General features: G+C 36.2%; 1 protein-coding gene across 1 annotated transcript in view; it reads right to left on the reverse strand.

The window, feature by feature from the left end:
• The window catches only part of Cph (Chronophage), a 60,645-nt gene extending 58,789 nt beyond the window's left edge, over nucleotides 1-1,856 (reverse strand). Inside the window, exon 1 of the mRNA XM_065345738.1 lies at nucleotides 1,165-1,856. Within this exon, the coding sequence (XP_065201810.1) occupies nucleotides 1,165-1,201 (37 nt within the window). The 5' untranslated portion in view covers nucleotides 1,202-1,856. The remainder of the gene's footprint in view (nucleotides 1-1,164) is intronic.
• Between the last annotated feature and the right edge of the window lie 15,011 nt (nucleotides 1,857-16,867).

Raw genomic sequence — 16,867 nt, forward strand, 5'->3', positions numbered from 1 at the left:
AGTAGGTACAATGTATTTGAAGTAATAGGTAATGAGAAAGCCTTTCTGCATTAAAAATGGGTCACTTCATAATTTTATTTACAAATGAATTTCATCGATGATACGGACATGCGAATATCTACCAACATTACCTTCAGAATTATCAACTATTTTGGTGGTAATGGTGGTGAACGATTTTCAACAATCAAGAATTCATTTTTCACGTGCGTCTACCTGATTTCAGCGAACACTTGATGTATTCCGATCCAAAAGTTAAGTAAAGATAACAAATCCATATAGCAAAAATAGGCTATGCATGCATTCTATTGTATGTATTATCTAGCAATACTGATACTACGTTTAGTATGAAAGAAGGAGCATAAAACTGGCACCGTCTTGGTTTAATTATTCGAGACCATAAATAGGAGGGTAAAATTGTTATCTAATATGTAGCACAGTTTATATTTTTCAAACCGCATCGCTCATATACAGGACATGTTTTAGGGTAGAAAAATATCTCCCACGAATGAGCATAGAAACGTAATACGATAAAACCTTGGGTTGGTTTGGTATGACGAATAAGGAACTTGTCAAACAAAACGACAAGTGATAAGAGACAGAGCGCCCTTTTCGAAACATGACCTTTACACTGACCATCGACCATCGGTTACGGGTCGAAACCAACATCATGCAGGACAGTCGTAGGTGTTTTGAAAGGTTTCCTAGGTTCGGAAAGGTGTATCTGAGAGAGAGGTTGATTGAAAATTGGCTCTTTTTCGAGTTCGAGTTTCAACTAGTTAACGTGCATTTTATGGCATAGAATCTTTCAAACACTCGACCAAGTTTTTACACTGTTACGTCGTCTCGTCCGAAGGAAGAGAAATAACGTGAGCGGAAGTTGGAAAATTTTAATATCGAGTATTACCAGGCCATAGCGTCGTCGTTACCGTCGTCGTAAAAGCTCTCGACGACGGAAAAATACCTCTAATTAATTAGTACGCGACCAACTTTGACGAGGAAAATTTTTTCAGCCAAATTAGCCGTATTGCGGATAAACGGCGACGAGAAACACCACGCAAAGCAAAGGTCTTCTTTTTGACTCGCGAGCGATGCAATTATCTATTATGTAGGTAGGTACACAAAAGCGTGGGAAGATTAAGGAAACAAATTTCTTATCAATCTTACCTTGAGCAATTCGAACGGCTGGCATTTTAATTCGCATTTTGAACCATTAATTAGTGGTCGGCTCCGATATTCGAGATTGAAATTCTGTCACGTAGTGCACACAATTGATTAGCAATAAAATTCCATAACTAAACGGAGAATTGAAGAATCGATGTATCATCAACTATACATTAATGCATAAGTCACGCACGTCTTCGCAAAACCATAGACATAAAAATTCCAAAACAAAAACAGCAAACACGTACGAAAAAAATCTGTAACGCGAAAAAAAAATCGAAACAAAATAAAAATTAAAGCGAAAAATTAACTCGATAAATAGTGGAAAAAATTACTATTTTTCAACTAGCAAAAAATCATAAAAAAACGATCGACAAAAAATTATTTAAATTGCGACATGATTATTTAAAATAAAAAAACGTGCTACGTCCACGATTTTAAGAAAATGTTGGGAGTACGAAAATTGACCTCCACCATACAACAAGACCATCGCGTAAACTAAACCCGATAGTTCGCCAGATAGCCGGCTTGGACTGTGAGCAAATGTCGGGTCGCATCGGATATCTCCGCGCTGTTCTGGAGGGTCGGTGCCGGTGCGGTCCGCTCAAAGACCACGATAACGACGATTCCGAGGAGTACAACGAGTGTACCGCGGCGGCGCCGTGTCTCGCGATGAGGATCTTCGTGTTCGCACGCCTCTCTGATGATGATGGTTCGCGGTTCGCAAATTCGGAATCGTGTACGGGGTGTACTTCGTGGGCGATTTATAGGCAACCCGCAACGATATACGAAGAGTACAAGGAGCTCTGGAGGATTTAAATTACTCGGCTAGAAAAGCGATAATTATACCTAACTCTTTGATACGACAATTTTTTTGGACCTGATCCAAATTTATACGTGCGAAGGATTTACACCACTGAACTTTCGATTGCAGCTCACTTCGCTTTCAATTTTTCAGTCTGCAGTTTCACTCTAATTTTTTTTTTTAATTCTACCATCGAGTACTATTCTAGTGACACAGCATCTTCAAACTCGAAGAATGAAAAATTTTCCATCTTCTCCAAAAATCTCGTCAAACTTGATGCTTTGGTACACCAGGTTGCCTACTCGTATCACCGTATGGCCCTCGATGCGGCGCATTTAAGGGGAAAAAGTATACTATACGTCGAGTTGGGGGAACGACCACACTCCTCTGCGTCGCGACCACGCGGATACTCAGCCCTCCTACGCGACGCTACCGGTGTCTGTCGGAAACGCAAGCGTCATTTAGTAGTTCTCCGACAGACCGTACTTGTCCGACGGAGCGCCACTGTCGTCGTACACTCTTTATTTACCAATCAGTCCAGTGTCCAGTATTGGTCATACGTACGAGAGTACGGCCCACTTGACCGCCTCATTTGTACCCTTTCTACTGGCTACTTTTTCACTCGACAGGCGACCGTATCCAATGAATCAGTCATTGTTTAGCGTGGAAATAATCTGTTAAACGAGTGATAACAATTGGGCGTTTATTCGCCATAAAATAATGCGATACCCGCCTTCTAATTAGCTCTACGTACAACAAATATCAACATCGAATGCACACGTATGTATCTGCATGACTACATAACTTATGCCTAATTTACCTAGACTAGACAAATTAATGTAGTTACTCGTACGTAGTTTTACGTAAAAGAAACATATCGACGCACTAGGCTGACAATCACAGATTCACAGCGAAGATCTGAAATGGTTACGTACTTACGAATTTGCAAGACGTAAAAAAATAGCTACATCTATGGTATTTACCTATACTTCAATTCAATCTGATTGGTCAGTTTGTATTGAGAGAACAACCAATCAGTTCCGAAATGACCGACAAAAATTGAATCAAATTTTTTGCAGATACACCTATTTTCATTTTTTGGGGTGAGATACGTATGTTGCTCAAAGTGCATACCGAGTGCGGAGAGAGAGTAGAACAGCTTACTCGTATGTATAGAAAACTTGAAGAAATTTTCCAAAGTAGGTACCCATCTGGGCGAGGCTGTTTCTTGTTTCTAATAGAAAAACGGAAAATACTCAACTGCAGTAACTACCTACAAACATTGAGAAAAAAAATTGACAATAGTGGATAATTTACACTTAATTTTGCCTTCTCCTTTCCCTCCTCCTCTCCCACCCGCTTCACCAATCAAATCGTAGCTTCAAAGCAAGATGTAATATTGTACAGACTTAGTTTTATACTTATTGCTTACTTACACGGGAACCTCTTAAACTGGCTCTCCCGTCTCCCAAATTGAACTAACCTAAACTAGATCGAAAAATCATGTCCCAAAACCCTCGTAGCCAAAATTTCAGGCCCTGAAATTCATTTTTGGATTTTTGGAAAATTTTTAAAAAAATATTAGGTAGATTAAAAATTGTTTTAAGAAATAAACTTCGACACATATAGGTATGTACATCTGGCCGGTGCTTATTGGGCACCCTCTCGACTATTTTACAGAAAAGTCAGTTCAAAAGTGAATTTTTGGCCAATGTGTAAATTTTAGAAAAAAGTGAAATAAATCAAATTTTCATTTATAACAAGCGATTTTTTCGGTATAGATATCGTTATAGTGTGTCTATATCTATACGATCACTCAACTCAAAAACAATCGCAATCTGACTTTTGCAGCCTCCAAAGAGTTTTAAAACTTCTCCGCTCTGAAAGAGTGAAAAATGAATTTGAGCCGCCATAACTCTGGTCGACACTTATTGGGCACCTTCTCATGAGGTGGTACCTATCTCAACAGGAAAAACTGCTCGTGATATATACTTACTTACCTATACCATATAAGTACCTTCTATGAAGATTTGATTTTTTTTTTTGTATTTTCTGGATTTGATTTTTTTTGTACTTTCTGGAATTACGTCTTAGTAAATTGGTTAACAATTAAATTTTGAACCGACACTCTTGAACGATCAAGGGTGTACCCAATAAACACGGGCCAAAGTTTTATGATACTTATTTGAAATCAATTTTTTGATTTCAAAAAATCAAAAAATCAAAACTTTTTGGCCATTTTTTCTTTTGAAGTTGGCAAAAATTAATATCTATTTCCTCAGTTTTAGGAATGATATTTTTCAATATTTTGACATGATTAAGTAATGCGAAATATTTTCTAAAAAAAAATTTTCGAAACACGAATTTATCCAAAAAAAAAAAAACAAAAAACGCGATTTGCAAATTTTTAACCGCGTAGAACTCTAAAAGTTTCTTAGATTTTGACGCAACACAAAAGCTCAGATGATATAAGTAGGCACACTTTAGGGTGCGCAGAATTAACTATAGAGTTAGGTACCCCCAAAGTTTTATCTATGCTTATTGTTTAATATATTTTAGTTGGTCACAGTGAATAACAATAATGATAGTTTGATAGTACATGACTGGTCGTTGGATTGTGACAATAATATTACACCAATCATATGCATCAATTTCACGTTGCCAACCTGCATTTTTCTTTGGGGTACTCGATACTTGTATTTCTGCACACTCTGTACTTCACGAAAATTTTCTTTACCTACTCTGCAAAGTACACAACAGGAAATTTTTCGATTGTGTAGCTTTAGGTACGTAGAGCCCTACGTATTACGTACAAACGTACAGCCAGCCACAACGATATGTTTTTCTCGCGCGACATAAAAAAAAAAAAAAAATGACGCATAGGTGAGACGAATCACCAAGCAGGTGAAAACATTATTTCGCGGGGATCAGGACGGCGGTTGGGGCAACGGGGTTTTGGTTTTGATGGGTATCAATATTTGTACTCATATGCGCGCGTAATCGCGCACCAAGGCTTTCCGATATGTAAACATTACCTATTTTGTGATTATATGCAAGTGTTTGTTTTGAAATATTCCATGTTGTTGTTCTTCTCTCTTTCTCTCTCTTTTTTCTGTTCTACGGTGTCTTTTTCTTCTTGAATTTTTCAATTTCATAACTCGAAGCAAAATTCTTCGAATTTTTTTGCGAATTTCGTTGACCTTGACTATAGCTACGGGACAGGATCGCAATAGACGAAATTCGTTCTTTAAAACGTCAGAAATTGAAAAATATAGTCGCGATAAACGAAAAATTTTCAATTTACCCGTTTCCTTCAGGCTTCCAGAACACTATGTCTGTGAAATATATGGATGCTAGTATCGAAATACATACCTATCTATTTGAAAATATTACGTATAATGGGAAGGAATTTCAAAATTGGAGGCAAATTATTTAAAGAATAAACTCAGTAGACAATATACTCGTATGTACCTACTTAGAAAAAGGCCCAGCTAAAAACCAAGTTTCAAAAATGATATAAATAAATATAGCCTATGTAAGTAGGTACGTACGTATGTATACGTATACTCTTCGGACTTCGAGATTTGAGAAACGGGTGGTTTTTCCAAAAAAAAAAGATTGTTACCTACTCTCTAAATACCTATTACTTAAAATCGATCAACTTTTCTCAAAGCTTTTAAAACCATTAAAATTACATGAAGAGTTCAACAATTTTCTTCTATAGAAAGTCAACTTGACACGAATTGGGGTCTGCCTCTGGGGTAAAAACATTTCATGCCAAAATCAACTCGGGTATCGAGAACTCGTAGTTCTTTCAGTGCACTAAATTTCATCCCAATCAGAACTGACTGGCGAGTTAGGTAAACATTTTTCATTTCATCCCCTCTTTTTTACTTTGAAAAATTATAAGCTTAATTTTCTCCTGATTTTGAGCAAATGATCTCAACTGTCCGAACAATTCACTTGCTTCAGATGCACGTTTAATATTTTTTCGATATTAGGAAGTACCTCCATACACATAAATACATATTACCTATATACTGTTTTCGATATAGACTTTTTCGTCTTCTCTCCCTCACCAAGATGAGAAAATTCAATATAAAAATATTTCAGCACCTACGCATAACCAACATAGCCCTGCTAACGTATCACAGGTAGGTAAGGTACAAAATATACATATGAAGATTAAATGTTCTCAAGTGAGACAACCAAGAGGGATAGGCTAAAGTAAAAGGAACGAACTTTTCAAGTGAACGTGTTATTGGTATCATGCTCTCGTAGATGTAGGTAGAGGTACATATAAGAGCAAAAAATGAGCAGGCTTTTATCTACATGTATAAAGTGCTGGTTACTGGAACGTGCCAGGTAAGCTGCAACAAACTTTTCAACCCTCTTATATTTAGATTTTTCATTCTACAAAGGGTTAATTTTTTCCCCTATAGCGAGGAAAACATTCGAGAACGTTGTATTGTTTTTATTAGACACGTATAGTGGTGAACTAAAAAGAATGACTGATAATTACTTGTAATCGAATCGTGTCAAAAATATGGTAAATTTTAATGAGTTTCAAAATCGCTTTGTACGTAGATAATAATGTACAATTTATTGTAAACTGTACAATGTACAGTACAAGCCGAAACCTATATCTACCTAGTAGTATGTTGCTTTATCACCTTACACGTTGTTTCCGATTTATTATAGCAACAATATACCTACTAAGTTTATGTTTGATTTAACTTTATCAGTTACCTGCCTAGTGCCTAGGTACGATTACAATATATGTACAATATATGTACAATGTAGTGCGTATTACTGCGCATGCACATTATGTACATACGTACAAGTGGTATTCGAACGTAAACTTATTAAATTTGTACGTTTAGACCCCTACCTACGCGACGTAGGTAAATACTAATTTATACGTATTGCATGAGCAATGAGCATAGAGTAGAATTACGAACATTGGGTACATCAGTAATAAGCATGTACGAGTACGAGTAGGTAATTCTAGGTACACATATTTTTCCTCGCACCGTAATCGGTTTTCTGGTGGTGTTATCACTAAGAGTAAATCGTCGTAAAGAGTACCATTGGCATTGTTTACATATATGGAACAAGTTTTAACAAAGTAAAAAAGAAAACATTGAAAGAATGTTGTTTGTAAACAAAACTTTTTGGATGAAAGCCGAAAAAAAAAGAGTAAAAAACGTTTAAAAAAATTGGCGCATTATTGCGAATTTATCGCGTCACCGGTAGGTAAGCGAGAGTAACCAAAAGACCGAAAGAATTTAACGCTGGCGCATATTTGTAATTTGACGGTGCGGCGCGGCGCGATGTAAAAAAGAACTTCATTCATCGCGAATTTAAATTAACGTTGCCAATTAAATAAAAACTACGATAAAGTTAATCGTCTTTTTCGCTAGTTTTTTTTTCACTTCTTTTCTACTTGTATTCTTTTTCGCTTTTCTTCCTTTTTTAATCCATTAATCAATTTCTCGCTCACCCTTCGTCGCGTTGTTAGTGGCGGAGGGCGCGATGAAAAAAAGTACACAGAGGAAGGAGGGCCGAGGTGCGGGCGGTTGGTTAGCACGCTTTGCTAACATTAATTCCGAGGACCTGTTGCTTCATTTTGCGAAGAAAAGCATCTCTACTTCAGAAAAATTATTTAAATTGACTTTTAACACTATTTAAATTTTGCGTCGCAACCGCGAATTCCTCCTTCGCCCTTCTGCCTGCGCGTACTGTACCACGCTACCCTTATTTGTACCGAGTTTCATTGCTTCATCATCGTTTTCAGACAGAGGAAATTCTTTATTACACCCTGTTGCCTGTCTCGACGATTTTTTTTCCTCCGCGTCCTCCTCCTCGCTGACTATACCGCCACCGCTGCCGTCCTAAACTTTAGACATTTATCTCCGAAGATATTGGATCTTATTTTCTTTTTTAACGAGGATTATTTAATTTCACTTTTACAGCGCCGTCGCCGAGCGTTATGAATGAACAAACATTCCGCACCTACCCTTCATTCGCGTGCTTTTTTTCCACACTTCTCTTTTCCATTTCCATCGGGGTTTTTTCGTGTTTTTTTTTCATCGTGTTTCATTCGCGAAGTCGCGTGCTTCGCGAATACCCGAAATTACGAGTACGACGATGGATGGCTGCATTTTCACCATGAGTTATAAGCTCGCGATTACGCGACCAAGTGATTTCATTACGTATCCAGCACGGCGAATGAAATTAATTTTTTGACGAATATTTTTTTCGCGTGTTTATTACCTACACAGTTTGTAAGCGAGTTTTGAATTGGCATCTATTTTTTAACTTTTCTTACAAAGAAAATGAGGATGTAGGTATGCCATGATAGATTTCACAAAATGTTTGGGTATTATGTATTAATCACGGTATCTAAATCGCAGGAAAATAGTTGAAAGATTTCAATTAATTTACATGAGAATCTTAATTTTCATTGAAATTTACCCTGAATTTTTTTTTTAGCCCGGACAGTGGTCCCACTGTGAAGAAATATCTACATGTTCTCACAAGAAATCAATTTTTAAAAAAACTGGAGGTTTTTTGCTCAAACTTACACTTCTGAGGTACTGTGTGTTCACATTCCATAATGATTTCGAATTCTTACGTAAGTTTTCGTAAAAATGCTGTAAATAATATTATGTACTCAGGGTGAAAATTGAATTTAGCATCGATCGACTCGGTAACCATCTTTGTGGCTCTTCCGATCGATTTCTCGTATTTTATAGTATATTACGTGACAGGAGCGGAAAGTTAATCGCGTTACTGTCCAATCCTGTCGCGTATACTATTTTAATTTCATATGAGAGGAAAATAAATGCTGAAATTTTAAAAAATGGCTAATTTCGAATTTGTAAACATGTGCGGAAAACAGTTACTTTCCTCCCTAGGGAGGAAAATAACTACTTTCCGCACTTGTTTTGATAGATGCGTTAAAGACGTATTTTCCAACCACAAAACTGTCTAGGAAACTACTCATTTTCCGATCATATGAAATTAAAAAACATTTTTGAGCCGGTTAAAATCCAAAATTTTTTGTACAGAGATTATTTTTGTAAAAAAAATAAAATAAAAATGAAAAAGTCAAAATCGTCTGAAGGCTTCATGGCTTCTAATACAGGGTACAAATCAAATTTTAGCTTTTCTAGATCGGTTTGGTAAAATTTTAATTCTTCCGCATTTTTGACCCAAATTCAATTTTCAAAAATTTGCCAAAAATCGAAAAATGAATTCCAGCACTGAAATTTTGAATAGAGGTGTATTTTAGGATCCTGTATCGATTCACTTATGTCCAGTTCAAACATTTTTGTGACACTCTTTCCCCATCTTTAAGCAGCACCAATCGATTTGATATGGCGAAAACAGGGGTATAAGTCGAACTACAGCTTTCTTTCCACTTTGATAAAGTTTCAATTGTTTCAGTGGAAATGAATCCTTGAATTTTCAAAAATTTGCCAAAACTCGAAAAACGAAATTCAGCGTTTGTTCGTTGAATTTCTTTTTGTCTGGTCCACGAATGCCATGATTTATTTTGATCACTCAAACACTGAACTTAGAAATACAAAACTTATAATCGGGGGTTTGTTTAAGAAAACAGCACATCGCGATGGGCATTTGTGTCATTGTGTCTTCATCATCATCATTCTGTAACTCTTTTGTTGAGAAGATCTCTGCCAGAAAGCATGTGTTAAGAGTGAGAGGGAAGAAGAGAAGAGGTAGAAATCCAAAACACTGAAGTTTACAATACAATGTCTTCAATGTCTTCCGGACTAGCAAACAAACCATTAATCGTAGGAATCAACAACTTGTTAATAGGAAATTAATTCTTTCGGATTTTACGAGTTGACACATCGTAAACAGCATTGTCATCAGCATATCGAATTGTTATCACGCGAAAAAAAACCTCTTAACGATTTATTTGTATCATCGGCATGGCATGGAAGGCTTAAAGACAAAGCAATGGGTATCGCGTACGGCGTATGTGTGGTACAACATTACAATGTTTAATACTTTCAACCACCGATACTTTTTCAACACTTGGTCACCATTAATGGAAGGATGATGGAGTATAGCACATGTTGGACCAACGGCAACGTAGTGTAGAGTATGAGAGTGCGTCGTTTTTGCCTATAAAAACGATTTCCAACATATTTAAAACAGATGCGTCCAAAAGAGATGAGGAGATCTAACCGCGCGTTTCTGTAACTCTTTTACTTCGTTAAATTTTACGGCTCTTGAGAAGAAATATTTTAGTACGTACAGTCCTGCGTTCAATGTTCATGTGTCTCGTTGACCCCATACGAGTGCAGGCAGTAGTCTCTCTAAGCTGATAATCTGGTACCCAATCTGTCTGCTCGCTACACTTCCCAGTTCCCTGACTTTCTGTTACCACTGTGTACAGCACAGTTCTTCGCCGAATCACCCACACATAACTTGGAGCTGAGCTGGAGTAGGTAGGTATCCTATTAGTCTGTCTTTGAGTGAGCTAAAAATAATACACCCTCGGACCGTATACACTATACAGTATAAGATGTGCATGCATTTTAAAAACCAAGACGAAAACGAAAATCTTCAGCTGTTAACTTATACGACGACGACGGCGTCATATGTCTGCTAACACATGCGTAATGTTACGGTGCAGATATGCATTTGTAGTATTCTTTTAGCGGGCTTTTTGCTGTTTTAAAAATCTCCACTCGGATACAGAGACAGACACAGCCCATGGCTGCCGGGCTACAGTGATGACCAAAGTCTTACCCTTGGAGACTAATTAATATACCATGTACCGCGACGACGGACGTTTGAACCGTTTTGAAATTCTACCCAAGCCGAGAAAGACTAAAATCCAATCTCTCAGACAGCCTAGCAGCGTTTAAAAAGGACACCTGTGCGAAATACGCGCATACGGAACCGTTATACAACTAAGAACAAGGAAATGATATATCCTCAGCTTCAGACAGGCTTCGTATAACAGCGAGATGAGCGTCTATTGAAAATACGCACCTTTTTTATTTTTTAAAATCATTCGCCACAGCCGAAAAAATATTATTTTGAATATCGACTAGCAAATGTAACTCAATATCGAAGATTTTTTTTTTCCGCCGATCAAGATTAAGACATATTTCTCCTGCCTACCTATCTGTGAAGGAAATACCTTAAGACTTCTGACAAATTAGCAGCATGTATTCAGTTGTTGTTTTTTTTTCTCAATAGACGTTCGTCCCGAAGTAAGTTCACAAGTGCTCGCCTTTTTAAAATTCCGCTCAATGCTCCGTATATTATTGTCAGTCTGTCAAACGTGTTGTGGGTGGCGGTGGCGAAGAACCGGACGAAAGGATTTGTGGTCATTCAGTGTCATGGTATATAACAAAGCACACCCTTGAATAACAAACTATACACGACAATACGTAATAGAAACCTTCTGTTATACGACAACCATGGACATCTAATTTATTTAAATGTCCGACTATGTAGAAAGAAAAAAAAAAGACTTCGTACGAGTCGGCGGATGTTTGTGTTTTTATTGATTCAAGATGTTCAGTGTGTGCAGCATTTCTTCGCTCTTGTAGATGTGCTGGGGGTATTTGTTTATATTTTGGATGTTTTTATGGTGGGGTTTATTTTCAAAATAGTCGGGTTTAATGTGATTTTTTTTCTCTCATTTTGATGATGGACGAAAAAAATGAAGAATAGAGGGGAGGGTGAGGTTTATTGTGGAGTTAATTGTTCTAGGATGTGATTTGGTGCAGGATTTCGATGGATTATTTTTTATCGTATTCGTAAAAGATTTTGGTAGTTTCTTGTAAAAAATTTATAATTATCTATGTAGATCTTTCTGTTTTATGGTTTCATTGATGAAGTGTTCGATTATTCCGAAGACATCGTATGTACCTTCGAATTATGCAACCAAAATTTTAGGAACTGAAGTCTTTTGGATTTTTATTTTTCTAAAAAAATTCAAATTTCTCAGGAATGCCTAAAATTAAACTTTTTAGCACCTATTATAGGTACATAATTGAGATAGTGCTTATTGGGAGCAGGGATGTCAGTTCAAAAGTGAATTTTTGACCAACAGGTAATTTTCATTATGAAGATTTTAGGACATACTTTTTTTATCTACGGTTTACCTAGTTTGTAAACAAAGCGTTTCAGTTCGAGTAGTTGCCCCGCGTAAAGCAAAATTTTGATCACATAAAAACAAAAACTAAATAAACAAAGTGAAATTTCACACAAAATTATTCGAAGAATTTGTAAAACTCACTAAAAACTATTTTCAAATTTGAAAAATTGTATAAATTGACAATCTGCAGCGAAATTCTGCATAAGTTACAACATGAATATTTGAAAATAGACATCCTTCAACTGAAAATGATATTCTTTTGAATTGACTGGAAAAATTGAGAACGAATAATCTCAAATTGAGCTCAAATCATTCAAACGAAAAAATGAATACTTTCACTGAACTTTTTCTAAAATGACTTAGTAGGTCTATGGTAAAAGAAAGATCGAGAAATTCTAAAAATTACACTTGCTTTTAGGAAAGATTCGATTAAAAGTTTGAAGAAAGATTATTCGTGGTTCAATCATGCGAAGGATCTAGGAACGAAAAACCGTAGGCACATAGAAATCAAACATGGAACCGGTAGTTTTTCACGTTATTAATAAGCTCTCGATTAATTAATTTCGCTACTGAAATTCGACCATGGCAATAATTCAAATTATAACTGACTAATAGTTTTCCTATCCTGGATAAAAATCACAAAACCGTGACTAAAATGTAAACCTGTACCGTTATATTTCATAATTTCTACCTGCAAAAGAGGGTAGGTATGTATCTTGATACCTGTACCTGGACATTTGGCTTCTGGAGAAAAATGAATTCACCGACCACCTTAGACATGAACCTTTTGTAACAGATGCAAAGAGGGTGGTTAACATTTATCAACGCAGGGCCACTTCATAACATTCCCAAAACATAAAAATCGAACGATTTATAGAACATGTTCGAAATTAGTGTTTATTTATTGCTTTAGTATGGTATCGAACTAGCCTTCTTATAGGGTTTTCTCCACCCTTGCTCTGTCTTGACCGAGGAAAAAAAATATAAATAGAAAAAACTATATAAGCACTTCCTACCCTTACATTGTATATACCTATTCATGCAGTGTAATAATTATCATGAACATCCAGAAATGAAACTGTAGCAGGCTCAATGGCTCATTGCACATTTTGTGGCACGCATCTCTCATATAAATGTTTACTTACTAATCTACATTCAAAATTTTATAAAACACCCAAAAAGCTCGAAATATTCATTAATTAAGTAGGTACATATTCAAACTTTCATTAATTTTTTCAACATCCTAAAAAATTCATCAAACACGTCGTATGTAGTTGATTTTTATTTCTCAAACCTGCTACACACTAATGTGAACAAATTTCAATTTTACAACATTCTGTTTTAGGATTAAACTCCAACATAGGTAGCGGTGAACTGATTGGAGAGAACTTTCTACCACATGAAATTGTATAAAAATAATTAAAAAATATATCTGACATTTGAAACAAAAATATTTTTTAGTCGATGTATCCTTCATCCCCGATCATCTTCTAGTCGGGAATGAGAAACAATTGATCGAGACAAGATTAGCCTCGCCAGTCCATTTCAAAAACATAAAAGTCCGGAGTTGGGAAGAAGGTCGAAAAACTGCGCTATTAGAAAAAACATACCGAAGGCAGCTCGATGCAACCGGGGTAAAAACCAAAGGCTATAATTTATAACGCGTAACATTTTTAAACATAAGGCAAAATGAAAATTGTGACATTTACACACGAAGACGTAATTGAGCACCCCTAACGAAACGAAACACACGGCGAAACAAGCTAGGGATGGTCACTGTCTAGACTGTTAACAGTCTCTAGACACAACATCCACCCTCTTTTTTCTATTATATCGGGTCATCTTGGGTCATTTATTTTTGTTGCTTTGTGTGTGAGAACTGCACGCATAACTGTACCTTTTTTCTTCGCGGTAACTTGTAGGTTCTCTGCGCTGTTCATCCTACAGATCTGGACCCCCGTTTACCGCACGGTTTCCTTTCTTCTCTTACACTGATATATTTGTTATGTTATCCTGTTATAGTATCCTTCGAGGATCACATGTGGTCATCTACACGGTCCGTATTTCTACGACCGTAGTAGATCGAGGGTTACAGGTAGAAAAATGCACCTTGCGTTATTTATCTGATTCTTTTCCTGACCGACTAGCGTTGGGAACCGGTTCGGGCCATTATTGCATACCAAACCAACATAGTATACGGTAGAATGTTTTTTCATCCCTCAAAAGGTCAATTTTTCAAACTGGTTTGGTCACTTTGGATAGGTGAATTTTCGTGTAACGGGATGCTGCCTTGTTGCGAGATTATTTTTAGATTAATTTTTATAAATTCTTCGATAACATCGTGCTGTTTTTATAAAGTGAGAAAGAACGCAGAGTTGCGCTGGTCAGGCAGGGGATTCTGGCTTTGATCTTTTTCTTATTTTATGCTCGATGAATAGGGTAGGTATCTTATGCGAGATGCAAGAATTTCGATAGGTAGCCTGGCTGCGAATAACGGGCCATTGTTTGAGTGAAATGCATTTCATTGCATAACACATTGGTTTGTCAATGTAGTGCCTTTTCCATAAGACTACGCCAGATTGTTTCAATTTTTATAGCAGCATTTGAATTTGCAATGTGTAATATCATAAGCTCCCAAACTAATCCCATTTTTATGAAACATGTGTAAAATTCTGAGAAGAGGAATTAGGAGGGTCAGAGCACGTCTTCATTTAAGAATTTCAAATTGTATGCGCTTACGTTTTCCACTCTCAACATGTCAATCAACGCATTCAAGCGAACTATTTTCGGAAATTTGATGTCAAATTTGTCTCATTCAAAATTGATACGACATTATAAAATTTCAAAAGTGCTTCATTTGGGATAAATTGAAAAAATCAAAACGATTTTTCAGCCAGCTAAGAATTAAAACTTCCAGACCTACTTATCTAAAAAAAAACCTTTCTCAAAAAAAGCAATCATTATTTGTTGTTTTTTTTGCATATTTACTAGAATGAATTTACCATACCTTGGCTCAAAAAATAATTCATTCGAAGGTACCTACCAACTTGCCGACTCTTCGATTTAAACGATGCGCTCAATTCCTTCGCTCTGTGTGAATGTTTTGACCTCGCCAAAAAAAACACCCATAATTATGTATAAAAAAAAAATCATCATAAATCTCACAGTAAGGTAAAGCAGATTTTAAAAAACTCGATGGTAAAAAAAAAGGAATCGAAGCGATTGTGTTGAAAAATCAGTGGGATTTTACAAAAAAAAGGAAAAAAGAAACATTGTTATCGATGAAAAAAAATAAACGTCGAACAAGGAGGGTTTAGCTTTTTACATGTTTTACAACACGGCCAAGAATCACTTGGAAAGTTATAAGTGGTCAATATTTTTTTATCAAGAGGGTTACTTCAAGAATTCTGTTACACGCACCCTAAAAAACTGCCCTTTTTGTAAATAGGTACATATTCCCACGAGTATTTATCAATACGAAAACACGAAGAGTTTCGCCAATCTACAGGTGATGGCGATTTTTTTACAACCCTCGGGCTAAAAAAAAATAATAAAAAAGTCGATAATTGTCTGCAAAATGACTAACATCGATGTTACAGTATTTTGGGGTAAAAAAAGGAGAAGACAATCCTGCGAACCTTTTGTCGGACGATTTGTATGAGAGACGCGGTCTCGCGTAGGTATGGGTGCGTTTTACTCGTACAGGCACAGAAAAGAATCCGAACAAAGGTTACTTTGATTAATTCTATTGTACGGTTTGAAGTAATTTTCTGATCTAGGAAAATTTTTTCAGTCATGCTAATCGACTTTCTCTAGAAATTTCTTACCCTGTAATGCATATAAGAAGGCACACCTAAGGGAAAGGAACCGTTACACGTATCTATGTATCATTTATCAATTGGCGCTTACCTATATCTACTGCAGTAGGTTTCATATAAAAGAGGCGAATTTAATTAAATGAAAAAAAATCATTTTTATTTCTACCGACGCGTGTCCAATCTGTATTATGTTTTTTAACTTGTTCAGGGGGCTCTTTGATGAATTAGACGTTTCCGTTTTATTTTCAAGATATTCCAGATGGATAAGATATTTTTACTGCACTCTCTCACTCTTAAGAAGACGCATCGCACATGTAATGAGACGTACTTGTAATTTTCTCGTATTTAGCAAACGCCAACTGTGTATGCTGTATGTCCTTTGTACCAATATGGTGAACATATTGGTGCTGGTGCTACAGTGTAACAAACTCATAGACGCAGTGCAAACCGGATATCAATGCTAAGAATTGGAGATATATAATTTCAAAATCTTGCACTCGTTGATATCATTAAATGTTCGTATGTGTACAAAGGAAAGCGCTTATATCCTCATCTTCGCAGACTTGCTAAATTGAATAAAACCAAGTAGGTACGTATAGTGGATGAGGAATAAACATGTCAAAATACTCAAACTGACGTATTCAGCTGCTAAAGTTAATTTCATCCATAGTCTTGAGGAAAATGATAGCGTTAAATGTTTGATAATTTGATTCTTACTCGTGGTTTCTTCTGATGATCTTTCAAAGATTAAAACCGTTTTAAAGTCATTTCAAACTAATTTCGGTATCATTATCTGAAACAAGCAATAACAAAAATCATGATTATATGAGTAGGTATTTCTGCAAATCCATGTTCTATAAAAAGAAATCACGATTGAACTTTAAAAAATAAGTTCCGTAAAACATTCAGCGCTCATGAAGTTGTAATTCCTGA

The sequence above is a fragment of the Planococcus citri genome, chromosome 1 (genome assembly GCF_950023065.1).
Source record: "Planococcus citri chromosome 1, ihPlaCitr1.1, whole genome shotgun sequence".
NCBI lineage: Eukaryota > Metazoa > Arthropoda > Insecta > Hemiptera > Pseudococcidae > Planococcus > Planococcus citri.